Source organism: Apteryx mantelli, chromosome 6, assembly GCF_036417845.1.
Source record: "Apteryx mantelli isolate bAptMan1 chromosome 6, bAptMan1.hap1, whole genome shotgun sequence".
Classification (NCBI taxonomy): domain Eukaryota; kingdom Metazoa; phylum Chordata; class Aves; order Apterygiformes; family Apterygidae; genus Apteryx; species Apteryx mantelli.
This window is the reverse complement of record NC_089983.1, coordinates 28,099,037-28,126,972: the sequence shown is the minus strand read 5'-3', so window position 1 is coordinate 28,126,972 and position 27,936 is coordinate 28,099,037. Positions and strand designations below refer to the sequence as shown.

At 36.1% G+C, this 27,936-nt stretch overlaps 1 protein-coding gene across 1 annotated transcript in view; it reads left to right on the top strand.

Moving 5' to 3' along the window:
- Nucleotides 1–27,936, top strand: part of UBR3 (ubiquitin protein ligase E3 component n-recognin 3) — a 123,787-nt gene that overhangs the window by 31,861 nt on the left and 63,990 nt on the right. Inside the window, exons 8-24 of the mRNA XM_067299089.1 lie at nucleotides 911–1,139; nucleotides 4,830–5,009; nucleotides 5,789–5,922; nucleotides 7,788–7,874; nucleotides 8,486–8,551; nucleotides 8,643–8,732; nucleotides 9,701–9,829; nucleotides 9,914–9,966; nucleotides 10,663–10,796; nucleotides 11,281–11,365; nucleotides 13,168–13,310; nucleotides 16,405–16,501; nucleotides 17,766–17,907; nucleotides 22,010–22,114; nucleotides 23,050–23,223; nucleotides 23,457–23,486; nucleotides 24,923–25,383. Of these exons, the coding sequence (XP_067155190.1) occupies nucleotides 911–1,139; nucleotides 4,830–5,009; nucleotides 5,789–5,922; nucleotides 7,788–7,874; nucleotides 8,486–8,551; nucleotides 8,643–8,732; nucleotides 9,701–9,829; nucleotides 9,914–9,966; nucleotides 10,663–10,796; nucleotides 11,281–11,365; nucleotides 13,168–13,310; nucleotides 16,405–16,501; nucleotides 17,766–17,907; nucleotides 22,010–22,114; nucleotides 23,050–23,223; nucleotides 23,457–23,486; nucleotides 24,923–25,383 (2,339 nt within the window). The remainder of the gene's footprint in view (nucleotides 1–910; nucleotides 1,140–4,829; nucleotides 5,010–5,788; nucleotides 5,923–7,787; nucleotides 7,875–8,485; nucleotides 8,552–8,642; nucleotides 8,733–9,700; nucleotides 9,830–9,913; nucleotides 9,967–10,662; nucleotides 10,797–11,280; nucleotides 11,366–13,167; nucleotides 13,311–16,404; nucleotides 16,502–17,765; nucleotides 17,908–22,009; nucleotides 22,115–23,049; nucleotides 23,224–23,456; nucleotides 23,487–24,922; nucleotides 25,384–27,936) is intronic.

The window sequence follows — 27,936 nt, the reverse complement described above, 5'->3', positions numbered from 1 at the left end:
ATTAGAACATGGTAGTGCCATAATAAAAATATGGAAGTACAGAGTCTGAGGCATTTGGGTAAAATGAAGTAGTGATTTGTATACAGTCCAGTGAAAACGCATATGCCTTTAAAGGTGGTTTTAAAATTTCCAATTTTATATTTAAGAAAGACTGATACTTCCAGAAGGATTAGATACAGGATTTTGGACATTGAGCTGAAAATTCTTTCATCACTACAACAGCTTGTATTATCTGTTCTTATTAAGCCAAGCAAGTCCAGATGGTAATAATTCAGAACTTAATGTACTAAATGAGAGATGATTTAGAAGCTGGCACATATGCACACATGTATACGCAGTGCAGAAGGTTGGTTTACAATGCAGTTTAAGGCTAAAAATGGTGCAGCTGAAGAAATTGTACTGAGACTGATATGCATTGATATATGAAAAACTGACTCAGTGGGTAGATGATTGCAAGTGATCAAGTTACAGCAGCTTTATCAGCCACCTGTGATCTCGTTCTTTGTAGTATGTCATTTTGGGGCATTACACTGTTTTAGGATTCAGTAAATTTAGGGTAAAGTAATACTAGAACTTTAGTACATTCACAGGTATACTTTGACCTTATGTTCTTTGTTTCGGTGTTTCTGGTCGTTTTACTGGAAAATGTATAGAATGAGAAGGCTGGATTTTGAGATCAGGAAATAAAATTTGAAGAATAAGTTACTTCTCTCTATAGAGGGGATATTGGATGTGGACTGCTTCTAGAAACTAGACATGGGCAATTAGACTATCAGTTTTGATTTGTCATGGCAACTGATGTTTCTAGGATATATTGTTTGTACTTTTGTAAAGGAATACTTAATCATGGAAGAAAACTACAATTTTTGTGTGGTGCTTGTTTTAACATAAAAATTTCTTTAATTTGCAGATTGCTTTTACCAAAACTTTTGTTCAGCATTATGCTTTTATTATGAAAACACTGAAGAAAAGCCATGAATCAGACACTATGTCTAATAGAATTGTGCATATCAGTGTTCAGTTGTTCAGCAACGAAGAACTAGCACGCCAAGTAACAGAAGAATGTCAGCTGCTGGATATTATGGTCACTGTTCTATTATATATGATGGAAAGTTGCCTTATTAAAAGCGAATTGCAAGGTAGGTTGATTTTTTTGTTGTTTTTTTTCTTTGTTTTATCGTCTCCATGGTTAATAAATAAATGCTTAATCTCTCTTGGTTAAATTTAGTCTTTTTTCCCAGAAATGCATAGGGTATAGCAATATATGGTAGAGGCTGAGTCTCATAATTTTCTGGAAATGTGAAAGATAATTTTCAGGAGTTATACTGATGTTTTCTCCTGTGGTTTGTAGGGTTTTCTTTTTTGTGGTAATCTTATATAGTTTAGAATACTTAGTATTGTTTTGCAGATGCTCGGTTTGTTGAGTAAAGTGCATATATGCTATTTGTGAAGCTCATCTGAATGAGAACTTATATGTGTAAACTGAGATTGGTATTAATTTAAACAAAATATTTTCAAAGTATTTCATCAGTTGTTCAAAGTACTTGAAATTGTTTTAATTTTTCTCACTTGTAATTGCTTTAATAAAGTTTGATTTAATTAAGGAAGACTGATTTATTCCTTTATAAATGTAATCATTTGATCAAGCTCTTGGATGACAGAGTGGTGATTTGAATTTAAAGTAGTTTACACTATTTACGCTCTTCTAGTGAAGAGGGCAGTCCTGTTTCTGCCCTCCTCCTTTTACCTTTGCTTATCTGAAGTTGGTGGCACAACAAATTTTGCTGACTTGTTTTTCATGCTTTCATGTACTTAAACTGCAGACCTCTCAGCCCTCTTTATCCTAGTTTGAATTTGAAGACACTCTTTCTAGATAGCTTGTCTGCTGCTGCTAAAAAAAATACCGACAACTTCTGCTTGGAACTGAAACTTTTCTCCTCTAAAGTATGCTTCATCTATGACTCCGCTATATCTACAGCCTAATACAGAATAACTGTACTGAAATGGAAAATCCTTCGTCCTCTAGCTACTAAGCATGCCCTCATTCAGCCACACTTCAACATGAAGAAATTTTCTGTTGCCCTGCATATATTTCTTTAAAGGAGTCAAAGAAAAATGTTGTGTTCTGACTTGATCCAGTGCATTGTTGTATCTTTTTTCCTTAACAGTTTGTATATCGAGTGACTTTTGATAAACTATCGCCATAGTGGTGGAATTTCATTTAAAACTATTTTTAAAGCATCTTCAAAACTTTGCTAGTTGGTGAATAGAGGATGGTGCTAACATGATGGTAAGATTCTGTAATGGACCAGAATTTGCAGCCAAATAGAAAAAGGCTAAGGCTGTGACTAGACATCCTCTGAAGAAACTTTGTGGTAATTTAACTTACTACCTCCAGCTTAAACATTAAATACCTTCAGACAGATTTGTGATAGATTTGCGAGAGAACGTTTATCCCTAGAGCAGCTATACCATGGCGTGAAGTTACCTATTTCCTCTCCCTAGCACTAGTGATTTGTCTTGGCTGAGACCCCATCCTGGAATCTATGCGGTGCTTCTTAGTGTTTTCACATTTCCTCCTTGTTGTTTTATACATGTGAGTTTGGGCAGACTGTAAATTGACATAGAAAAATTTTAATAAAATACTTTTTATTCCTCATTGCCCTCTTTTGCAGTTCTGCAGGCTTGCATGTTGTGTTTTCTTTAGTTCAAGACACGTCTTAAGGTGCTGGAAGTAGTGAGAAGTCTGTTAGAAGTTTATGCTGGTGAGATAAATTTAGAAAAAGAATTCTGTTTGTGCCGCTAGTGCAAACAAAAGGTAGTTCATTTAGTGTCTGAAGGAGACAAAGTTTGCTAATCCAGTGGATAGCTGGATAAAATGTGCTGGAGGGGAGCAACCAGAATATGTAGCAGGAATTATATCTGCTAAGGCATGTTTAGTTTGCATTGCTAACAAATGTTAATTGTTATTTGGACGGCTGATATCTGTTAAAAGTATAAGGTTCATTAAAGGTATATGCGGCTGCCAAGTGAATATGGACAAATGGTGTTTCTGAAACAGAGAGCTGACCTAGGAACTGTTGGCATCAACTCAAAAGCGTTACTAGTTCAACTTCTCTTTCTCTCGCATGTGGTGTGAAAGGATGAGGAGAAATATGGGTGCAGATAATAAAACTGGATTCCTGGAAAGACTTATGTCCCCCTGGCTCGTAGAGATTTTTTTCCTCTCTATCAGCACTTTCCTCCTCCTGAACTTTTCATAAGAGAAGTGTTTATACCCCAAGGAGAATGAGACATCATCAAAACATTCTTAAAGAAAACCCCTTTCTTCCTCTGACTGACCTTACATAACCCTCACTTTTAGAGTTCCCTGAAGTTGGGGAGTTGCCACTGCCAATTGAAAAAAAAAAAACCTGGATTTGTCTGATCTCTGCTGGGGCAGGGCATCAGGGACATGTAATTGTTGGTTCTTTTGGAAGTACTTTCATGGGTTCAGGCAGAGCTGGTGGAGGTTTTATCCTCTTCTTGGACAGGCTGTGTGAGCACGTGGGAACCAGGCAGCTGAACACCAGCCCTAGTTTTCTTTCTTCCCAGATGCACCAGATACCAGGCGAGTGGTTACAGAGTATTGGATCGGTTGCAGGAGAGAAGCTTGAGAAGTTGTGTAGAGTGCTCTTGGCTTCCTGTGGCTTCTAGTGCTCCAGTCGAATAGACAGGAGTCGGCTGAAGAATTTGAGCTCTGTCTTACCTTATTGTAACAAGAAGGTTTCTGTTTACCGTTGTGTGCAACTCGGGCAGCATATTTTCAGGATGAGATCTGATTCATTTCTCTGAGTGTGCCTTGTTCTTAAGAAGTAAAACTTGTCAAGATCAAGATATTACGCAACTTCAGATTCAAAAAGCTCTGTTGAAATAACAGGCAAAGCAATACATTTTTTTATCTTTGTACCAATCAACCAGCAAAAATAAAACAAACTCAGAGTAAAAATAAAAAAGTGTTTTCTTCAGTAGTTAAAGGGGAGAAAAAAAAGTCGCTTGCTTACATACCCAGGTAGATCCACTCCAGCTACACTTGTGCTGGAGTTTGGAATCTCTTAATACCAGTGTCTTTGCTCTGGCTATGCAGTGCTGCTTGTTTTTGTCATGACTTTCACCTGCATAAAGGGTAACTGCAAGGGTCCTTCATGCACTTAATCTGGACAAGAGCCAACCCTAAGGCTGATCAGATCATCAGATCCAAAGTTTTCTTTCTTCTGTTGGCTTGAGTCACAACAGCAACTGAGAGATGGGTGCTGGAAGTTATTTTCCATGGATAATGACTTCAGGACCAGTCCTGTTTCCCTTCTGTTCTTTCTAGGGTTCCTTTTCATAAAAATCAAATTAAAACATTTATTTAACAGGTATAGAGGACATATTTCTGTGATTCAGGGGGAGAGGTATTTCCCCCCACACATTGATTTCTTCCCTTCTCCCTTTGGGAACCTTCTCTTGTCGTAGGCTCAGGAAGACGGAGTAAGTCCTCTCTCTGTTCTCTGTTAGCCCTTTATTGGGGTAGCTGAGGCGGCTCAAAGGGCACTGCTCTTCAAAGGCTGGGATCTGGTTCAAAGTGTGCTTGTCTCCTACTAGGGTGGGAGCTGCATTGGCGACTACACCATGAGAAGACAACCGGGGTGCCACCAAGTAAATAACCTTTTCTGCAGTTTCCTCTGTGTGTTGTCACAAGGTTACAATGAATCCTAATTTTTATTCTTGCATGATCTTGGACCTTTGTTTAAAAATTAGAACAAGGAAAAAATTGCATTACTTTTTTTTTTTTTTTTTTAATCTAGATGAAGAAAATAGTTTACATGTTGTGGTGAATTGTGGGGAAGCACTACTGAAGAATAATACTTACTGGCCCCTGGTTAGTGATTTTATAAATATACTCTCACACCAAAGCGTGGCAAAGAAATTTTTGGAAGATCATGGTCTTTTGGTAACGTGGATGAATTTTGTATCATTCTTTCAAGGTATGTGACTTTTATAGTCAGTACTAATACAAGGATCTTGAGACAGCTTTACGTTCACAGTAGCGAAATTGTTACGCCACTGTATATAAACATTTGTTTCATTAGTATTCTCATAAGCAGACATTTCTTGAAGGGACCAGTGTATTCTAGAAAACAAATTTGAAAATGATCTTCTAATGGATCTTTGTCTTGTGTAGACCGGGTGAAGAGCAATTGCATAACAGCTCAGTGAGAAGCCAAAATTCTCAAGTTGTACCGATAGTGCAAATCATAACTTGTGCCAGAAATGTTTTATTGGCAAAGCCCTAAATTTAAATATTGGGTAAATTAATCTCATGGATTTGTATCTTTTTCTAAGTGTTGCTGTGAAGAAACATGTTTTTATTAAAAACAAATGAGCAAACAAAAACTTACCATGAACTTTTCAGTACTGAAAAATATCTGCCTAGCAAGAGATCCAGATGTTTTCTGTCCAGAAGTTCTCACTGACTGAGGTTCAAAGTAAATGGGCTGCAGTTCATATTAATGTCACCTGAAAAAAATGCACTGCGATTTCTAGTCAAATCATCGTTCTTTTCTGATCTGTTTCTGTTCAAATTTTGATGCTTGTCCCTGTACTTCAGCTATTATCCTACTGCTAGATAAGATACATTTAAACACACCTTCTGTGTTTGTTTTTTTTTTTTTGATAGATCTGTGGATATATAATATAAAAATCCTACATTCCAGTTAGCCATAGTTAAATATTTGGTTGTATAACTGTGCTTAAATCTTTGAAGGTATGAATTTAAATAAACGCGAATTAAATGAGCATGTGGAGTTTGAATCACAGACATACTATGCTGCCTTTGCTGCTGAGCTGGAAGCCTGTGCCCAGCCAATGTGGGGTCTTCTGTCACACTGCAAAGTTAGGGTAAGTAATATTTATCTGTCATTGCTCATGTTTTCAAGAACAAGCAACAAGAAATCCTTTTAATATTCTTCTGTGTAGTCTCAAGAAAGTTCATAAATAGTTCAAATTTTATAAATTGTTTTTTTTCCTTGTGTGATCTTTTTTTTTTCTGCTGACTACTGTAAGGTATAGTGTATAAGCATTGTTTTGTTTTCTTGAAGGTAATACAGTTATTTGAACAGTGATGCATTTCTTAAAGGATGTTCTTAAAGGATGTTTATAAAGGCATTGGATACTGGTTAGTAGTTTAACTTTAGATTTGCATTCAGGAAGATGTAAATCAAGCTGAGAAGAGTTTCTGAAGGGTCGGCTTTTGCCAAGTTGGTTAGTGGAAGCATCCAGGTGTATCATAACTTATTTCAGAGTTCTCAAATCTGAGAGGTCAGGCTGTTTTGTCTTGAGGAGACTTGTTTCTTGCTGTCTTTGCCTACCAAATATATAATATTGTGATCAGTTATTATTCTGAGTATGATGGATGTAGAGCTCAGGCTTGTACTTAATTATCATCTCCCATGTTGAGACTGGAAGGTTGGGATGTGCCCAGACTGTATACACAGGTACAGTTCTCGTCTGATGATAAAGAACCTGCTCAATGTGTGTGAGCCTTTCTGCCCTTGTCCTGTGAGAAAGGAGAAAAATAAGTCCTTCGTGACGTGGTTATAGTATTGATTGTGCAAATACTGACTGATGGCAAATAGGCACTTCAGTATAAAGGGGAAATGTAGTAATTACATGTTTGCTCCTATTTACTAACAGCATGAGGTGAAACATCATAGGGTTATGACATCTGTTTGTCTCTTAACTCCAGCAAAGTGTTGTTACTGTTTGCTAGACAGTAAATTATAATAAATTACAGTAAAAATGGAATTTTTCAGCTCATAGGAATACTTAACACATGAAAAAAAAACTTTTATTATGGGTTTATAGTAATTTGTAATGAAAATAAGTGGGTGTGAAGAGGTTCCAGCTTCTGTCCCAAGTTAGAAGGGAAGCTGGCAGAGCTTGGCCCGTGCAGGTTGTGATGGTGGAGCAGCAGGCTGGGAACGCGGCCTTTGCATATCGTGATGAGAAAACGGGACTGACCAAGCCAGTCAGCATTTGCACAGCTTCTGGCTAGCTTGAAGCGCGGCTGGCTTTCGCATGCAAAGTGTGCCATAGATATCCTAAGAGCGTGAGGGAGGTCTGGAGCTGCTGTGTTTAGGGGAAAGGGAAGTTTTAAGGACAAGTGCCTAAGAAACCCGGCTTTGTATGTGCCACTGATGCCAGAGCAGTTTGGTTTCCCCACCTCCTACCTGCCATTCATGTGGGCTGCTGCTGCACTCCTGGAGGGCAGTGTACACCCCTAGCCTTGAAATACATGATTTAATCTGAAATATAGTTTAGTAACAGGACATTATTATACCTAGTGTAATTATAATAAGGATTGTTAAGATCCCTTTAGTATTATGTTACCACTGGATTTCATGTTCATTGAGTTAAACTCTAAAGTAACCTTTCGGTAGATATAAACTTAATAAGATATAAGCCACTCATTTTCAGTTGCTTGGAAGGACATCTTTTCTGCTTTGTTTTCTAATTTTCTGGTAAAAATAAATGGATAAATTAAAATAGACACTCAGACCGGGCTGAAGGGGCTTAATTCTTGCCATTGAAATGATCACCTTTTAGGGTAACAATGAAACTGTACTAATACCTTTAGTTTCCATATTATGAAGGCATAAAATGCATAGTACTGTAAAAATAACCATATTTATTCATAACAGGGAAACAATGACACTTAAAACTGTTTTGGCCCATGTAATACAGCTTTTTTTTTATTATTGCAGGAGACACAAGAATACACACGGAATGTTGTCAGATACTGCCTTGAAGCGCTTCAGGACTGGTTTGATGCTATCAACTTTGTAGATGAGGTATGTCTCCTTAATGAATTTGAGCAAAGTGCTGTGAAAGTCTGGTTAAACTTAAGGTGATATATTTTTTATTTTCCATATTAAATTAAAACATCATTCTATGCACTGATTTAAAAAGAAAGAATTGCTTTGCTGAAATTAGAAAGTTTGTAGTTAATATTCACAATGTTATTTCCTACAGTCCTGTATCTCTGTAGTCTAACAGTTTAGATTTGCTGGTGCGAGTATAAGCTATGAGAGTCTTAAAAGTAGTGCCATTGCAGTACTTCCATCTAGTTGAATGAAGAGCTGAAGCAATGACAAGACAATAGTAATGATATAGTAGCGGGGAAGCAGCTTTGATGCCTTAGCGAAGGATACTGTCTGGGTCGAGTTCGAATGTCGTTAGCTGCTAGGGCCTCAGTAAGAGATTAACAGTAGCAGTCTGAACATGGGAAGTTTATGAAGCATTGGTGGGGGGGCATTAAGTAATGTTAAGTTAGTGGAAAGTAAGTCCATCAAATGAGGACGTGCAAGATACTGCTCTTGGTGATGGTGACAAAGACATTCATAGCTTTTTTTTTTTTTTTTTTTTTATATGCAATATTAAAATATCTGTATTTTACTTTCAGCCAGCTCCTAACCAAGTTACTTTTCATTTGCCACTGCATCGTTACTTTGCCATGTTTTTAAGTAAGGTAAGCAGATGTTTATAGTCATACAGAAGATGGAAATTGCCTGTTGAGTGTGATTGTTCAATAAAATGTACGTTTCCTTCCCCCTGCCCAGGCTGTCAAATGCCAAGAACTAGATCTGGACACTATCTTGCCAGATCAGGAGATGCTGATGAAACTAATGATACACCCACTGCAAATTCAGGTATGGGCAAACTTCTTTGACGCAGATATACAGATGTGCAATAAAAAATATTGCTATCTGATGCTCTTTTTAACAGCAATCACTTAAATATATTTCAAAGTAGGTTACAAGGGGGGATATGTCTTAATTGTGGAATATAAAAATAAAAAATATATAATAATAATAAATAGAATATACTGAGTAGTTAGGATAAACTTTTTCCTATTCCCCAAAATCAAATATGTGACATTAGTTAAGAATGTAATTCTGAGAAGTATAATAATATTCATCATAGCACTTTCAAACAGGATAGCTAAATTTGAATACAGGGTTTTGTTCACGGAATTGCTATTATTGGAGCACAAACAGAGACTAATTCTCAATCTGAAATCTTGAAATCATGAGAATGATTTCAAGAGTGGATGCACCCTGCCGCATTTTTTATTTATGTTTGTATTTATTTGCATATAAGTGATAGTGAATAGTATTTATAATCACTGCTTTTATACCTGACTTATTTTTAACCTGAAAAAAGGTCAAAAGAAGCTATTATTTTAACCATCGATGATCTCATGTTTGGAGTACTTTTCAAGATAAAAAATGATGTATCACTTCATTGACTTTGATCACTTTTATCATCTGAAATACATTCTCAAAAAAAAAAATCACAAAGTCTTGTTATTAAATCATTCAGCGTGATCTTTTTTTATATTATGTCTGATATGCAGATACATTTCTGCCTCAAGAAATGCCACTAATTGGTATCGGGTAAATTTTTTGAAGTATTTGGTTATATATTGAGAATTGACTTGCATCCTGCACTGCTATTTTTGAGATTGAGGAGAATGTATTTATATGTATGTATATATGTGTGTATATGTATGTATACACACACAGAGTGGTACAGAGTGATATACTGATGATCTGTTAACACTGAACTGAATAGCTTAATGTCTCTAAGTTTGCAAACTTTTTTTTTAACGGAACAGGCAAGCCTTTCTGAAATTCACAGCAACATGTGGGTGAGGAATGGCCTACAAATTAAAGGACAGGCAATGACTTACGTGCAGTCTCATTTTTGTAATTCCATGATTGATCCTGACATTTATCTGCTACAAGTAAGTTGTTTTCTGAGAATCCAAGCCAATGTTTATTTAAAAAAAAGTCCTAGTGAATAAAATGAGTTTATTCTCTTTCCACAGGTCTGTGCCTCTAGGCTTGACCCAGATTATTTTATTTCATCAGTTTTTGAAAGGTAAGATCCAAAGATGAATGCCCTTGTTCAGTATTTTGCTAGCCATTGACTAACTTATGCCATGGGAGAGAAAAGGTGCATATACACCTTTGTGTACAATGATATAAATTTTCAGTGCTATGATTCTGCCTAGCTAAAGCTAATACTTATCCCAGGGGTCTATAGCCGAGCTATCTCACATTTGTCATTTCATTCAGGACTAGCTTTTTATTTACAGTTAAATACTTCAGATGTCAGTTTTCTGAGCATTTTCAGTTTTTAAAGTACTGTATATTCTCATATGCAAGCATTCAGGATATGCTAGCATGAAGAAGTGGACAAACAGAGCTGCAGTAGTGAGAATCTCAGAAGGAATGCTTGCTTTCCCAGATAGAATAAATCTGTCCCGGTATATATCAGGGTATGAAAGCAGGTTAATTGGTATTAGTTTTTATATATTCATAAATGCCAGATGTTTTCACGTGGAGTAAATATGACTATAGTACATTCCACAGGTAGTTAAATAAAAATCCAGCTTCAAAAATAAAAGGGTTTTCATATCTCTTTGCATATTACTGCATATTACTGCATTATATGCAATTTATTTTGTATTAATTTAGGGCTGATCTGCATGGTATCCTGAGTTAATCAGTACATTTACCATTATTGTTTTAATGTTGAAGAATGATGTTTCTGACTTTGATCTTTGTTACGCAGATTTAAGGTGGTAGATCTGTTAACAATGGCATCACAGCATCAGAATACAGTTCTTGATTCAGAGCATGAAAGGTCCATGTTGGAAGGAGCCTTAACGTTTTTAGTCCTTTTGTTAAGTCTTCGCTTGCATTTAGGTAAGAATCACAGCTTTAGGGATATTTGTATCTAAATAATATGGCTTTTAATTTATTTTCACATTTCTAAACATTTAATAGCTATCAGAAAGCTGAATAGGCAAAATTAGTAATTTAAAGCATCTAACACTTGGTCTCATCTTCACTGAAATTTTAATCCTTTATGAATTAGAAACAGGCAGAATACATAGAAATGGAGAAAAATAGCTTTAATGGAAGTAAGTGGCTGAATTGTGTATTTGATCACCAAATGCCACATTAAGATTTAGTGTCTTTTTCAGAAAGACGAGCAGTTTTTAGCTTATACGCCTCCTTATGACTGAGCTTGTCTTTCATAACTTTTACCCTTTTTATTGCTGTGCTTTTTATAGCACTATATAATTACTTAATACTAATGTTTGTATTAAGTTTAACTTATTTTAAGGGTGAAGTATGCTGAGTGTGGGGTTTTTTTAATTACATTATTTTATTTTTCTTGTTCTAGGAATGACAGATGATGAGATCCTCAGAGCAGAGATGGTAGCCCAACTCTGTATGAATGACAGGACGCACAGTTCACTATTGGATCTCATATCCTTGGAGTATATTAACTAATGTGCATGAATGAAAGTGAGAGGTACCTGGATAGCAGTGGGATTGTGGAGCTTGACCATCATGTTGTATATCTGATCATCAGCAAAAGCATTTTCTCCTACTTTGTTCTTCCTTATGGAATGTGCAGTGCTTTGTAATGTTTGCTGTTTTATTAATACAGAAGAAAGGACTTTTTATTATTTTTTTAAATACTACAAAAAATCCTACAGTTGTGAGGTGAAAAGTCTGTTTTTTCAGTAGGATTGCAGAAGGTCTAGCCAAGTACAACCTATATCTGGATTTGAGCCTTTGGTTATTGTTTATTATATGCTAGTATAAAAAAAAGCCGCTTTTGCTATACTGGCTTTTGCTTTTGGTATCAAAAGCTGAAAATGCAAATAACAGCAATGATGAATGCAGCTTTGAAATTAGTGAAATGTATCTGTTTTAGTAGGAAAGTATCTTACTTGAAGAATAGTAAATTCTAGGAGATCCTTCTATGCAATGATATGGTTTGCGTCCCTAAACTGTTCCATACAAATACATGAGTTTTACTGGTATCAGAGTACTAAGCTCTGTAGGCAAATTAAACAGCTTGTGGTGATTGTCTGAAAGAGTTTGCGATCTAGTGATGGGCATTTGGCAAAAATATTAGCAATTTATGAAGGTGTAAAAGGAGGAGAAGACTGAGAGTTACCAATATTATTATCATGAGACATTAGTAACTTATTTGTTTAGGATGTCATATATGAGGTTTATCTTTCACCTTTGCTTGTTTATATTTTCAAAACCTGTTTTTATTTCCATTCTTTTCAGCTGTCCTCTTTGCTGTATTCCCAGTATTTTAAATTTGTGTTCTTGAATTTTTCTTGTGCTATGAGACCCTATTTTCCCTGAGCTCTTGCTCAGCATGAGATTTTAGGGCTTGTAGCTCAGAACAGATGGTTTTCTTAATGTTCTGTTAAAACAACGGCTATCAGTACCTTTCTGTCTGAATTCACCTGTTTTTCTGCTTTGTAGGATTTGATGACCTATTTCTCTTCCTTATTTCATTCCTGTACCCATTAACCCTCTAAGAGCCTTGTGATTTGTGAGGAAGTTTGGGAGATTTTTTTTCCCCTACACTACTAATTTATTATTTAAAACAAAATAAAGTTATATGCCTAATGTTTGGAAGTCAAAATAAGTGATTGCTTATCACTTATATAAGACCTCTTACCACTTCTAAGAAAACCTCTCCTTTATGGTAAGTGATTACTTATGTAAGTGAATCGTTTATATAATTACTAGTGATTACTGCTTGTAATTTTGGGAATTGTCAGTAGGCCAATTAAGTATCACTATCAAAAAATAAGGAATAGTCAATCCAAGAATGAGAATTATTTAGTATAGGTATGGATCCCCAACCATTTACTTGCTTTTTCTGCACTTAAACATAAATGCAGAATATTTTTGTTGCTATTAACAAAACCAACGTGAGAGTAAATGGAGGCTAACACAAAAACTTTTATATATACACTACAGATAGTAGTTTTTATTTCTCTCTTAATACTTACCTCTTGAGCAAGCATGTAGTAATTGGCTTGGTTTAAAGAGTTTAATGTCCTATCTAGGAGGCTTTGATTCATTTCAATAGCAGTTGTTGCTCCAGTGCAGCTGGAGGATACAGACCTCTTGTGGTTAAAACAGAGCATTGCCAAAATGTAGTTTTTGAAATAAATAAGTGAAAATGTCAGACAGAAGTGAAATGCTGTGTTCTGCAGTTAAGTTAACTTCATTTTCCTTAACACAACCATTAAATTCCAGAAAACCCAAATCCTAAAAGTGGTATTATTCCAGGAAGCTTAAGCTTCGAATCAGTGTTGTCAGCAGTTGCTGATTTTAAAGCTCCTGTTTTTGAACCTGGAGGTTCCATGCAACAGGGAATGTACACACCTAAAGGTATGGTTCTCCGTGTCTTTTATAACATACTCGGTGGCAAGATGCTTAACCTGAGTTAGACTAAAGAAAATCCTGTGGTTGACTTTTTTGTTATTGTCTATTGCTTATGTTTCTTAAGAGCATTGCTAAAGACTGTACATGGTTTTCTGTAAAGAAATTTTGATCTAGAATTAAAATGAGCCTCCACTATTGATCGGGTATCTTTAGAAAGCAAGGGGAAAATGGAGAACTGAAGAATCCTGTTATTTGTATTTTACTGTTTTTCATACTTCATCATTCCTATATATTAAAAAAAATAAATAAATACTGGTGTATGTTCAGTAGAGTTTATAACTGTCTACACCAGTGGAGTGTCAGTTACAAAGATTTATTTTCTTTGAATTTGTTCACTTTTTGATTATTAAACATTTACATAATTCTTCCTTTTATATTGCTTAAATTTGTTAATAATCTGTAACAGCTTTCCCAGTCAATAGCGAGGGTCCAGACCTAAGTGGTGTGGTTATAGAATATTGTTCTATAATTACATACAGTGTACAGAGTGTAAAAACGACAAGTCTCTCCCCGGACCAGCTTGCTGTCTAAATTAGACTCGGCACAGTGTTGGTGTATCAAAGGAGAGGAGGAGCTCAGTACTCAGTGGTGCATGGCTGCTTTCCTGTTGCTGAGCAGACACATGAGCCTTGGAGCAACCTGAAATGCTCCGTGTGCCCTGCCTGCGCTTCAGCTCGCAGCAAAGCTAGAGATGGATGATGACTTCTTCCCACCTCTGGGGTGACTTGAAAACTGGCAGCCTTGTGGTCTGACAATTTTTAAACCATTTGGCTTGTAGGCAGTGCTCTTCTGTGGATTATTATTATTTTTTTTAATGTGGAAACTAATATTTCATTAACATGTTTGCCAGATTTTGGAAGATTGATGAATGAGAAAAACTCTCACTCTGATACAAATGAACAACCAGTGAAGTAATTTTGTGAAATCAGTGTTTTGGGAACTAGAAACACTCCGGTTTCTTGATGTGTAATTAGGCAGTTAACACCTATGTATTTAAAACGGTGTTCTTTTAGTGTTCTGTGAACCATGTTTCCTTAGGTCATGTCTGGTTTCTGGAGCTTGTACCACGCTGATCTTTTTCAGAACACACTGTAAAAAAACAATGGAAAATACAGGATGGATTATGGTGTTTTTAATTGTGATAGCACTTTGTATTTGGGGACTCCGATGGTGGATTATAGTATTTATAGTATTTTAAAAGAGAGCTTACATTAGCTCTGCAGTACATCATTCACCTTAAATAAAAATTTTTAAAGTATTGCATCTCCTATAGCAGTGAATACAGAAGTTATTTATAAAAACTATACGAGATCCCCTCTTTATGTGATTAAAAAATTGAACGAGCTCCTGCCAGAATAAAAGCTAGCATGGCTTTCTTTTGTGTACTATAGCTTTTAAAGAGCTTGTAATCTTTACAAGGCTATATAGGTCCTCAGAAAGAATGATGATACTTTGGTTGCTTTTTAGAGTTACAATCTATGGCCTGTCACAGTTCAAGCAAGCTATGTTGAAATCCATTCCACTTAATCCTTCCTTTCCCTGCAGTTAGGGAGAAAAATCTAGTTTATGCTATGCAGAAGGGCCACAGCTGGCTTCCTTTAACCACTGTTCAAAAAAAACCCCAACCACCTCCAAAAAAAGATATATTTCTGCATGCTTCTCGTGGGTTTGTGTCGCGAAGATGAGCTCTGTGTCAGTTCCTACGACTGACCCTATGGCTCCCTCCTTGGTTCGTTCTCCTCATTACGTTCTGCTAGCCAAACCCAGCCTGAGGCTGCAGCACTAAACTCGGTTGTCCAGAAAAAGGAGGATTTTTGGAAGCAGGCTGCACTTTGAAGTGCTAACAGGCTATGTTTGAGCGTCATTCATATAAAGTAGATTCTGTGCTAGGTGTTCCCTCTGAATAGCTTCTGGGGATGCCTGTAGGGCTGTTAATAGGAGCATAGATCACTTGTGCCTGTGGGAAATTAGTCTCATTGATGCAATGAAGCCTCCTACTTTGGCCTGTGAAAACTGAAGAAGGTTTTAAACAATCTAAAATTATATATCCTTAGTTTTTCTTTGTTTTTCTTGTTATTTTAATGTGATCGCTGAATCTTATGTTCATACTGCTTTGTTACTGGAGCTAAATACTTCAGCTTATGCAGTGAAGAACTTTATTTGGCTTTAGGTTGGAAACTTCTAGTTTTGTTTTTTAATGATGCATAAGCAAAACAAAAAACATAGCATTTAAAGGGATGTGTTCATTAATATTCCATTTAAACTTTTCTATTCATGGTTGCTCTTTAAAGCCACTGTAGACATTACATTAAAGCTACTAAATTAAACAGAGACAACTAAGATTTTAATGCAAAATAATGTGCAAATATTGGTTGTAAAACAAAGGCACGTTTATAAATGACTGATCACAAATCTTGTTTGATAAGAAACAGACGTTTTTTAGACCAAACCAAAAATCATGGTGTTATCATCTGATTCATTGCACTTAAATATCACCTATTTGCAACTGATCTGCAGTCCTTACTTCCTATTTTCAAGAGTGCCTGTGCTTACCGAGTGAAAAATAATTTCCACATTTTCTTAAAGGTGCTTAAAAATTTAAAAAGAGCAAAATAAGAGGAATATGGAAAAGGTGGTTTGGGGACTGTTTTCATATACCTAGAATGGGAGAAATGTTTTTACTTAGATTTTAAAAGTAATTTGGAACTGTTCTTTTGAAACTTTTTTCCCTTTTTGCATATGTTTCAGTTGTCTCTTTATCAGGATTATGTGTTTTTTCACATTGTAAATTATTATCTAACACAAAAAAACCCTCCAAGACACTAAAAGCTGCTTGGTGGAAGAGATTTATTGCCTTAATAGATCATTATTAATAAAAAAAGTATCATTAGTAATAAGTAGTAAAAATTATTGTACTTTGCTGCAAAATATAGTTATCTAATAGCAAATTACATAGTTAAAGCTGATTAAGAAGAGAATCTGAAATAAATTGTGATGTCTATGAAGATAATTTTAACATGTGACTTCTTTTATATAACAGCTGAAGTTTGGGATAAGGAATTTGACCCTGTCATGGTAATACTTCGAACAGTTTACCGCAGAGACGTGCAGTCTGCAATGGACAGATATACTGCATTGTAAGTTGGATCCCTTTCAGAAATATAACAGCGTATTAGTGTTTGTTGCACAACAGATTTTTTATATATATGTTTTCACTGGCTGGGAATGTTAATAATATTATCGATGTTTTCAGGCCCCAAATTTGTCCTTCGATAAATAGTGCAGAAATTTACAGATGTTGTCAGGATTCTGGTGAACTGTTTCTCTTTTGCAAATGTTTAAAAATACATCCAAAGGGCCACAGACAAAGCAGTGAATGTCATCACAGATCAGATATTTAACTGAAAGTTTGAGTTTAAAAATCATTTACATATTAGAGAAAAAAGCCTTGTCTTTTTTTTCTTTTTTTTCTTCACGTTTATATAAATGAAGCACAGTATTACAATATTTTGTGTATTGAAATTGTATTGAAAACAATACAGAGGTGAATTAAATTCTGATTTTAAATACAGGAAGAGAACATGTAGCACACTTTTTAAAGTTCGAAGAAGCAAGAAGATTTGGTCTTAATTCAGTCCCTTACAGCCTTCCTACCCTTAAAATCCTTGTCCTTATTTCAACTAATTTTATCTAGTTTTCTTTGTTTAATACTCTGGGAATAAAAAATAACTTAAAAAAAAAAAGTAAAATAAACTTAGTGGAATAATACTCTGCCCCATGCCCCTTTGCTTGTTCTGTTAAGCCTGAGGGTCGTCATAAACATATGCTGTAAGTGATTTTGAGCAAGGTCGCAGTCTGTTAAATATTTGCACTGTCTAATGCACTGGATACCAGCTGATTATTAGCAATGTGGGTCTATAGTGAAATTAATTTTTAACTTCATAGATATGGTGGTGCTGGTAGTTTCAGCAATGGCTAATGATGTCTGGTGTTTCCCAGCGTTCGATCTTTTTAGCTGCCTAGAATCCTGTCCTACAGATGTGAATTTTCCATTGTAGATGTCTGACTAAATTGGAGATTTTGGTGAAGTGAAAAGTTTTCAGTCCATTCCATGTGCCTCTTAAAGTGAAAAAGGAATTCTAAAATTCATTGCAGTAATTAACAGTTTAGTAGGTATCTAGGACAGTTAAATCACTGGTGGCAGCAGAAAAAAATGACTGGATATGGTTTGTATATACATTCCAGTTTTTGAAATGTTGTTTAATATAAATTAAGTGACTTAGAAATGGTTATCAATTATAAAGTTTGTCTGAACAAAAAGAACACAGGATAATTATTTATAACAGTGACAGTTGTCTACATTATTGCAGTATTTAACTTAAGTCTGATTTGTTTCAATAGTTTAAAGCAAAGTAGTAAATTCCCTGGGAACCCATGGCCTCCTTACAAGAAGAGAACACCTCTACATCCAAGTTACAAAGGTCTCATAAAGCTTTTACACTGCAAAACCTTGCACATTGTGCTGTTCACACTTCTTTACAAGGTACAGTCATAATTCTCATTATTTAAGGCCAATATTTTACTTCCATTTAATCACGACTCTTTTTACAGATTTGCAGTATACATGTTCAGATTCATATAAATTTTTATTTTTGTTCTTATGATGAAGTACTTCGGATTAGATTTTCTTTTTTTACTAGTTAAACTAAAGACAAGTTACAACATCCAAAAAATTGAGGGGGTAAATTTTCCTTTTTTATTATTTCACATTCTTTTCATGAATTGGTTGTGTGACTTCAGAGATGTGTAGTATTTCATGTTTATTTTATAAGCCTATGACGATGTTTTCCTGTGAATTTTGTTATGCAGTTTGTACACATAGCAAGTCAGGTACCCGAGCAGATGAGCAGTCCTGCTGTGCTTTGAGCAGCACTATCAGAGTCATCAGGGCTGCTGCTGAGCTGTTGCTCCGTGACGGTGTCGGGGAGCATGCTAATGGAGCGATGTTCCCTTGGCTCCCGCGGCAGATCTGTAAAGCGTCAGCAGCAGGATGAAGCAAACATCTGCAACCTTGGTGGCTCTAGCTCCGAAATGGCAAATATGTCTCATAAGTGCAGTTGGTTCTAGTGGCGCTTCCTGGACACGTTCTGGCTTTTGATAATGTTGTAGCACTTGTTTTTCAGCACTAATCGATGCCTTTAAATTATTTTTGGTTTTGTCTTTGATAGTTGGCTGCCCCCTTTTAAGGAGAAATGCATCCCTTTTGCTGAGTACATTCATCAGAAAATGGGACTCTGAATTGGTCTTTGTAATTGGAAAGTGCTTTCAAAGCGATGGGCCGCAAAGGCAGTCAGGGGACTATAAAACGTGGCTTGACTGAGGCACATTAGCGCTTTTTGCTGGGCAGATGTTCCTTTTATGCTCCTTTCAGTGCTCCTTGCTCCCCGTAGCTCTCCAGCTTTTGTTGAATAGAAAATATCTCTTGTTAAAGAGAGTAATAACTATGTGGCATTTACAGAGGGCCGTGCTTATTCCTATGGAGTTGTTTTAACTGATTTTTTTCTCTACTGAAGTATCATATAAATAAGTTGTCAGTATATCACTAGAATGGATACAGATTTAAGATTTTATCTGAATTTATTCAATAGATTTTACTTTTATGACAGATTTTTTTCTCAAAAGCTTTTTATTGCTTACAAATTTACAACTTCAATAAACAATAGGTTTCGCTGTGTAATAAGTGCAGTTTCAGAAATCTACTTTTATATAGTATAAATTAGAAATATTTGAAAAATTTTTTTGCTACTATTTTTCCTTATCCATGATAAATGGACCATATTATGGAGAGGACTGAATTCAATGTGCAGAGACTGTTGCATGACGCCATACCATTTGGGAGCTTGGTAGTACAACATCTTCTGGTTGGTTGAGGTTTTCCATTGTCAGATATTTCTTAGTTGCTATAATCTTGCCAAAATCTAACCAGTAGGTGACTTTTTTGTGCTGGATGAGCATTCTGGCACGTTCTTCCAAGAATGAAGCAAGGATAAAACACGTTCCTTTTTCCCCTGTTTTAAACACTCTTTTATCAAGATTCTGAATCTAATTTTAGCCAAACTGTAGACACTGTAACGCTGCGGTGTGGCCATGCTCAGTGGGTTGTTGTTTCTTGTGTTAAGTGGCAGTAGTGGTGGTAGTGGGTAGCAGCAACTGGAGGCTGCAGGGCTGGGGGCAGCCTGAGGCAGGCGGCTCTTGGGAGGGCTGCCCGCTGCGGAAAAGTGGGGCAGGGAGTCTGGGATGATTCAGGTGATGAAACAGGATTTTAACGTGGAACAAAAATGGAGAATGCAGGAAAGGAATGCATCATCTTTTACTGTCTTGCTCATATTTTTTATTTTTCTTATTCTACTACGGAGCTTCAAGGACCTAAATATTGACAATCTTAAAATTTTCCAGGACACTGTTTTAGCTGGAGTGTTACATTTCTGCTAGGTTTGTGGAAGGTAGAAATTGTGTAGTGATCGATTCCATGCAGTGGTTTAAATGATCCGCTTTGTGTATTTGTGTAATTTTGCCAATGCACAACAGCTTTTGTGTCCCTTGACCTTTGGGGCTGCATAAAGAAGAACAATAAAATACGTTTGACTATTTTTAGACATGTTACCCAGTATGACTTCTGTTTCTAACTGGTCAACTGCACATCATTTTCACACGAATGTAATACTGAATGTACTTTTTTTTCCTTTTTTTAAAATGATCTCTTTAATCTGAGATTTGTTTGGGTTTTATTAGATCAGCTGTTCAAACATAATTTAGAAAAGTCATTATAAAACAGTATTTGTTTTAAGAACTCTGTCTCTGATGTTTCTGATGGGTGTATCTACTTGGGAAATTTGGCCTATTCAGAACCAACTTGTATTTAAAACTTTGCTGCAATACATTCTGAATTTCTTTAGTAGCCTGTTTATAATGAAATTTTAAATATATTTTCTTGTCCACTATTGTTACAATTTGCAAGTTCTCATAATTTTCTTCCCTTTGAATCAGAGCATTCTCAAGAGGAAAACTGTCCTGCTTTTTCATTTCAGCAGCACTGCCTCTCCCTCTTGGAACATTAAAGTTGTATTAAAAGAAAGATAAGTGCATACGTGTGCACATAGGTGTACACATACACACAGGGTTCAAAATAATTTTTTGACCCTTTCTATTTGAGAAGCTTTTTGTTTGGATGTTTTTATGTATAATTTTTGAAGCCTTTTTTTTTCTTTTTAAGCAAGGCTTGCGTCTTCCATGGCAGTAAGGTTAGTTGAGGTCCTCTGCACATTGGTGGTGTTTGGCTTTAGCAATCCCTCTTAGTCTCCTGAGGACATCAGGAATTTCTGAAGCGTTTATTTATTGTTCGTAATTTCCGAAAGAATGTTCTGTGGAGATGGTTATAAGTAACTTCACGTGAGCCCGGCTGGTGTCCCCAGGTGTGCAGGCGTCACTCAGGGCACGAGGACTTGCCTGGCTCTGGCCGCTGGCTGGTCCCAGGGAAACGGGTGGGCAGGCCAGCTGCAGTGCTTCGCTTGCAGCTGACAGCAGCGTAACTGAGCACCTTTACCTGGCACTTAGGTGTTAAAATTAACCACAGCTTGAACTAGTGATTGTTTAAAGATATGAGTTTGTTTGGCTGGAAAGAGTAAAATTAAATCTTGCTTTTGCCATGATGCTCACAGGTTAGTTTTTATAAACCTCAAAATCATTTTCTTAAAATAAATCAAATAAATTGAGGAGTCTGAAGGGTAATATCAAGAGCAGGATGCTGCTTTGTATATTGAAGTCATAACGGGCTGAGTGGAGTAATGATTTCCTGTCATTTAAATGCACTCCTGTTGATACAAGGCACCCAAAATGACTTGTCCTATTTTGTAGTAGCATTCTATACTGTTATATTCATGTTATTACTCTTACTTTTCTTGGCTTTGTTGCAACTTTCTTTTTAAATCCTATAACATAATGCCCAATCAGGTACTCTCCTTTCTTGGTCCTTTCAGTCATAACAGAAGAGTGGTGTTTAAAATATCTTCATGATGTTTCAGAATAAACGTTACAGCAAGTTGAATGGGCAATTCAATTCACCACTCTTTAAAATAATTTTTTCTAGCTGTGTCTTCACAGTTATGGTAAGGCTTTTGAAAGCATTACTGTACAACAAAAAGAAAACTTTATTTTAAATTCTAAAATTGGAGCTCAGTGTCTCCAGAAAATACTAGGGCAGCAAGTGTTGTTATAGTGTTCTGCCTGCCCAGTCTTTTCCGTATACCGATACTTGTGATATATCTCATGCTATGGCTCTTGAGAAAATATTTTCCTATTATTAAAAAATAGGAGGTCAAAAAATTGAAGGCAAAAATTACATGTGTAGCTCAAAAATTTATACCTTTCCTGAAGTGGCTGACCAGGAAAGTCATGCCTGGAGATGAAAACAGTTTGTAGTACCTTGAGCTTCTTCACAGGAGACTCCTGATTACTTTCTTTCACTTTCAGTTTAGGTTAGAGGTGTCCTCCAGTTTTTCTGCACTTTTTTTTTTTTTAATTAGGGATTGCGAGAGTATCAAAGATAAAAGACCTTCTAAGCTGTGAATGTCCATTTCTCTGCCTAGATATTAATGGATCATCAGAATTTGTCTGAACATGTCCTTTGCATGGTTTTGTATTTGATTGAGCTGGGCTTGGAAAATTCTCCAGAACAGGAGTCAGATGAAGAGGTAAGAATAAATATAATTTTTTCATTAAAACATGAAAGTGTCGTCTAATGGAGCGACATTCTCTTAAACACTTGATGTTTATTAAAATAACAATTTTACCATGGGATTCAGGATGAAACACCATTTTTTTATTTATTTAAGCAGGGATCAGCTGAGCAATAAGTATTAGGAAACTGCATACAGTTGTGAAAAAGAATTTGACATCTTGCCATGTGTTGCAACAGTGTCTTTTAGAGTTGAGGCTTCTGTATCTTTAAGCTGACAATATAGATCATGCTATTCTGTAAGTTAGTGCTTGAAACTGGTTGCCAAGAAATGAATTGAATCTAAAACTTGCTTAAGTTATTAGATTTTCAGCTGAAATCATTATCACAGAACATTTTTTCCACTAAAGCTCTGTGTCTTCTAAAACACGAGATGTGAATTAGCCAAAATTTAACTGTCCTTTTGATGAGAATTTGAATATAAAGAATGCTTAGTTTCATTATTCCAGTTTCCCTTATGGTATAGGCCTTTCATAATTTTTCCTGGTGTTTAATATTCCTTATAAGACTAACGATCTGCCACTTTTTTTTCCAGAGATTTTGTGTATATTTTGGATGTTTTGTTATGTTAAGCTTAGTTTGTACATCTTTGTATTACCCTGAGTAATTCCTTTTGCTCTTGTTAGATAACACTGTTTGGGTGTATTTGTTTGCCTATATTCAGTCTGAATGTATATTTTTATTTATTTAATTATTTGTTTGCATTGTAGTCCTCAAGATAGATATCAGTCACTGTCATAATTTCTAAGAGCTGTATCATCTTCAGTGAGGTACATACTTTTCAGCAGGTTGCTCTTATGTCATGAAGAGAGGATGGTCTCTCTACAAATATAAAAGCAGCGTGAATTATTGTAACATATCAAGGACTGTACATTAATTTGTTTATTCTAGGAATCTGCAGGTGGACAAGAGCGTTGCCATGACAGTTGGTTTCCAGGTAGTAACTTGGTTTCTAACATGCGTCACTTTATTAACTATGTCCGAGTGAGAGTACCGGAAACTGCTCCAGAAGTGAAGAGAGAACCACCTGCAAGTACCAGTTCAGATGGTTTAACTTCTTCACAAGTAAGTATATACAAAAAACAGTCTTCTTCCTAGAGTAGTTTAAGTTATTGCTTTATTGCTTATTTTGTTTTTTTGTTTGGGTGGTTTTTTACTGTTTTTGTGAATTTCTTAGAATAACTTTCCTCTCGTAATCTTTCCAAAGAATATAGATAGCAGGAATAGAAGCTACTTCAAATCATATCTCCTTCCAAATGACATATTTAATGCATTCTTTTTTGTCCTCAATCTACCAGAGTTCAAGGCGGAAGAGCCTTCACAGAGAGGTAGATTTGTGTGCAATTTGTTTTCCTAAGCAATTAACTTGCAATCTGACTTTAATTGTGCTCACCTTAACATTCAGTGACATCTCCTAATTTTTCTGAATTTCTTTTTACTTTATTTTGCAAGGATTCTTGCTTTTTTCATATTCTTGATGTTAATCTTAGGCAATAGATTTTTAAGCAGTGAAATACCTTTACATGTTTAATATAAATATTTTAAACAAATGCTATTTATCAAATATAAAATGTCTTTGTTAGCTTACTGCTTGAGCTTTGTATTTAGTCCTGTTCTGTCTTGCCAAGGTCTTACTAACATTTAATAATGTGGAGTAGTCTAGCTTTCTCAAATCTAGGTAAGTTTAACCTTATGTTGCAAGTGCATTTGAAATGATTAGTGGCAAAATAGGTCTGTTTTTGTGAAAACAAAATTAATGTGTACGTGGTGGGATCCTGAAAGATTTATAGCCAGTAGTTAAGATATCTTTGTCAAGATTGCTTCTGTATACAGTGCTTCAGATTATTTTATACCAGATGTAATGAAAGCTGTTGTAGTGAAGTGCAGCGGGTATTTCTTTTGCATGTTAACACTAGAAAAATAGATTAAAACATAAAGTAGGTAGGTGAGATGACATGTCAGAATTCTGTTTTTATATTTAGTCTCTCAAGTATTTGGCATCTCTTGGCTGCCCAGCCTTCTCAGAAGTAGGGATTGAGATGTTAAAAAGTTCTGAATTTCATGTTCAAGATGTTCAGGAAATGTCTCTTCTGTGGGTTCAGGACATGCCTGTTGCTCCCATGTGTGCTTAATCTGGGACTGAAAACAAGGGTAGCACAGTAACATCTGAATGGGCTCTGTAATTTGTGTAACTGCACTCATGCAGTTACATGCCCCAAACAGTAAGCTCTGCTTGCACATATGGCTATGTGGCTTCTGAATCTCAGCTAATAAAGCTGCACAGGATGGGCAATGCCCATGGGGACACCTGGGCTCACATATGTAGTGGCTCATGAGCTAGGCTGTGCAGCAGTGCTCAGTAGACCTTATTAAAGACATTTAAAATGGCCTAAAGATGCTAAAATTCTGAATATTCCAGAAAAAAAAAAGATAAAATACTGCTTGGAGAACAGGATCATAAGTTTAGAGCAAAGCTAGGTATTTGTTATTATTTTAGTGTAGATAATATTTTAATTTTGTACTTGACTTTTTAATGTAGCTGTGTATAACAAATCTGTATAAAAGTTTGATATGCAGGGTTAGTTTTTGGTACACCAAATTTCATTACATTTTTGGAAGAGGAAAGGAAATCTTATTGTTTCAGCTTTTTCCTCCTAGTTTAAAAGTATCGTCTATGGTTTTATTCATTTTGTTTATATTTGTATTTGTATTTATTAATTATAATTTATTTATTATAAATTTAAACTTTTTTCCCCCCCCCAAGAACTCGGGGACAGCTCAGGTGTTCAGTTTGGTTGCAGAACGTAGAAAGAAATTTCAGGAGATCATCAATCGGAACAACAGTGAAGCAAATCAGGTGGTTCGGCCCAAAACATCGATGAAATGGTCAGCACCTGGTGCAGCACCACAGCTAACTACAGCCATTCTAGAAGTCAAAGAAAGTATATTGTCCTTGCTAATTAAATTACACCACAAACTCTCAGGAAAACAAAACTCTTACTATCCTCCGTGGTTAGATGATGTGGATGTTTTAATCCACCCAGAAATTCCAAGATATTCTCATGGTGATGGAATGACAGCAGTAGAAAGAATTTTATTGAAAGCTGCAATACAGAGCAGACTGAATAAACGTATAATTGAAGAAATATGCAGAAAGGTGACACCTCCTGTACCACCAAAAAAGATTAGTTCTGCAGAGAAGAAAACTTTGGATAAAGAAGAAAGGTAAGTTTAAAAAAAAAAGTGAAGAGGGTGGTAGAAGGGAGTGTGTTTGCATCTACCGATTGATCTAGCTCTAGTCTTGGCACAAATTATTAAAAAACAAGCAAAAAAACCCATTTTATAATTCTGGTCTTTACCTGTTTTGTATACATATGATGCAAATGGGTGGTAAGGAAGTGTCTGCACCTTGCTATTATAAATCTTTAAAATACAAAAATTTGAGATTATTTTTGTTATATACGTGATAACCCTTAATGTTGCCAGATACCACTTTCTAATTTCTTGGCCATTTTTATACCTGTACTCAGTTTATCTTAGGGCAGTAATTCTCAGCTTCTGCAAGCCCCGAGACTTGCAGATTTTATACATTCAGGTCTGCAAGACAAAGAACTTTTAAAATAGAGACTTCTTAAATACTGAGAACAATCAATACAGTTTTATTTCCCTCTTTTTTTCCCTTGACCTAGAAGCCCTTGTACTTTTGTATGGGAGGAGTAAGAAGAGAAGTTGTGTGTTTGGTAACCAAAACTTTGAAGCTGCTCAGTATTCAATCTCTATTGAGCTTGCTTTTCAGCGTTATTTTTTTCCTATCACTTCACACTGGAATTTTTGATTGAAACTTATTGGCACGTAACAGAGCTTGTTTCCCCTTTTCTGTTTTGATGGGAAGAATTACTAAGGCATAGCAAAGGTAAAACTAGGTAGTAAGAGTGTTAAATGAAAAAACACTGAACTCCATAATCGCAGTTACAATTCATATATACAAAGGTGCAGAATGAAGATTTTCTTAACAACTTTTGGGGCTTAACTGTGCAACCTCAAGATAAGTTAGAGGTTTTTTTGATACATATAGCATATACATTCATGTACACATATACTGTGGATTTTTTTAGGTTTATTATGTGTGAGTTGGTAGCACTGCCTTTTTCTCTTGTCCAACACATTCCATTTAAAAAATTTGTTTCCAATTTCTTATAATTTTATTTTATTTATTATTATTATTATTATTATTATTATTATTATTATTATTTTCTTATAATGTGGCCTGAAAACTTGCATGTCAGGTGCCTTTTTTGGTTGAAATTTTGGGGGAAAATCTCAGTTTTGAGATTGAGGTTGGGAGCAGTGAGTCCTGCGAGCTCTCCAAATCCTGGCACTAGGCAAACCAAGGGCAGAGGCAGCTTCTGCTGTGCTCGCAGCAAGTGCAGTGGTGGCACAGAGCAGCAGGGAGCAGGAGCAGGCCGAATCAAACACCTAGAGGGCAACTACTGGGGCTGAGAAGCAGAGGTGAAAGCTTGGCCTGGCAGAGGCAACGTACTGAAGACTGGGACTGGAAGGAGGAATGGTGGGGGAGAGGCGCTAGGGGCCGAAGGGAAGATACCAGCTCTGAATAGCTGATGTGGGAAGACAAAAACTGGCAAGCTGGGGAAGATAGGGACAACTGTTAGTTGTCAGGGCAGAAATACTGGGAGATGAGTAGGAGATGGAAGAACCAATTATCGATGAAAATCTCAGTGGGGGAGACAGGGTGTGAGAGATGATAGGAATGGGAAAGTGTGGAGCAGGAATGCAAATGCCTGAGGGCACGGAGAGAGGCTGGGGTTCTGTGGCTGGAGGAAGTGGGGCTGGAACGGGGCGCTTGGAAGAGGCTGGTAACTGGCTAGTGCAAAAGGCTGGAAGTGAAGAGATGAATTGTAGTGCCAGGAGGCGGTGACCAAGATTAGCAGGCTGGGGCATGGAGATTGGGGTGGCGAGATAAAGAGAGGACGACAAGGCTGAAGAGGCATCGCTGGGGCAGAGGTAGGGTGGGGCACGTGCTGGGATGCTCAAGCATTCTCTGCAGGGCTTGCTTCTCTGTGCAGTAGTTTGGGGTATTTATGGTGTATATAACCAGACTATATGTTTATGGTTCTAGAAATTCTGGGAAAAACATACTGCAATCTCATTCAGGTGATTTATGAGTTACTTTTATTTATATATATGTATTTTTATTTGTTTGAAAATAAATTAAAAAAAATCGTGATGGATTTAAATATGGTAGTGGGCCTTAAGAATTTATTCTAGAAAAGTTAAGGAACTTAAAAAAAAAAAGTGTGTTTTAATATGACTCTCAAACTCTTTGAAGCTGGATTGGTTCATAGAAATTGGTCTCTGAGAAAGGTAGCATCTCCTCAAGTGAAGAAAGGGAAAGATCTGTCACTTTGTCAGATTTTTCATTAAATTCTCTCTGCCATGTCCAAGAGCTGCGGCAGATTAAAGCAAATATTAAAGCTTTAATTCTGAATATGTATTTCTTTTAAAATAATGTAAATCAAAATAGATTTAATGTTTTTATAATTATCTACTTTAAAAAATGAAATTAATTCTTCCTTGCAAGTGTGCTGTTAATGGTTTTCTTTTTAACATCTCTTGTAACAGTTCACTAAATGGGGCAAAGTAATCAAGGTCTAGTATGTAAAATTCCCTTTCAGAAAATGCTGAATTCGGCTGCTTCCAAAAAAAGTCATAGCTACATATTGAATACGTACTCTTTATTGTGCAACTCAGTAGCGCTCA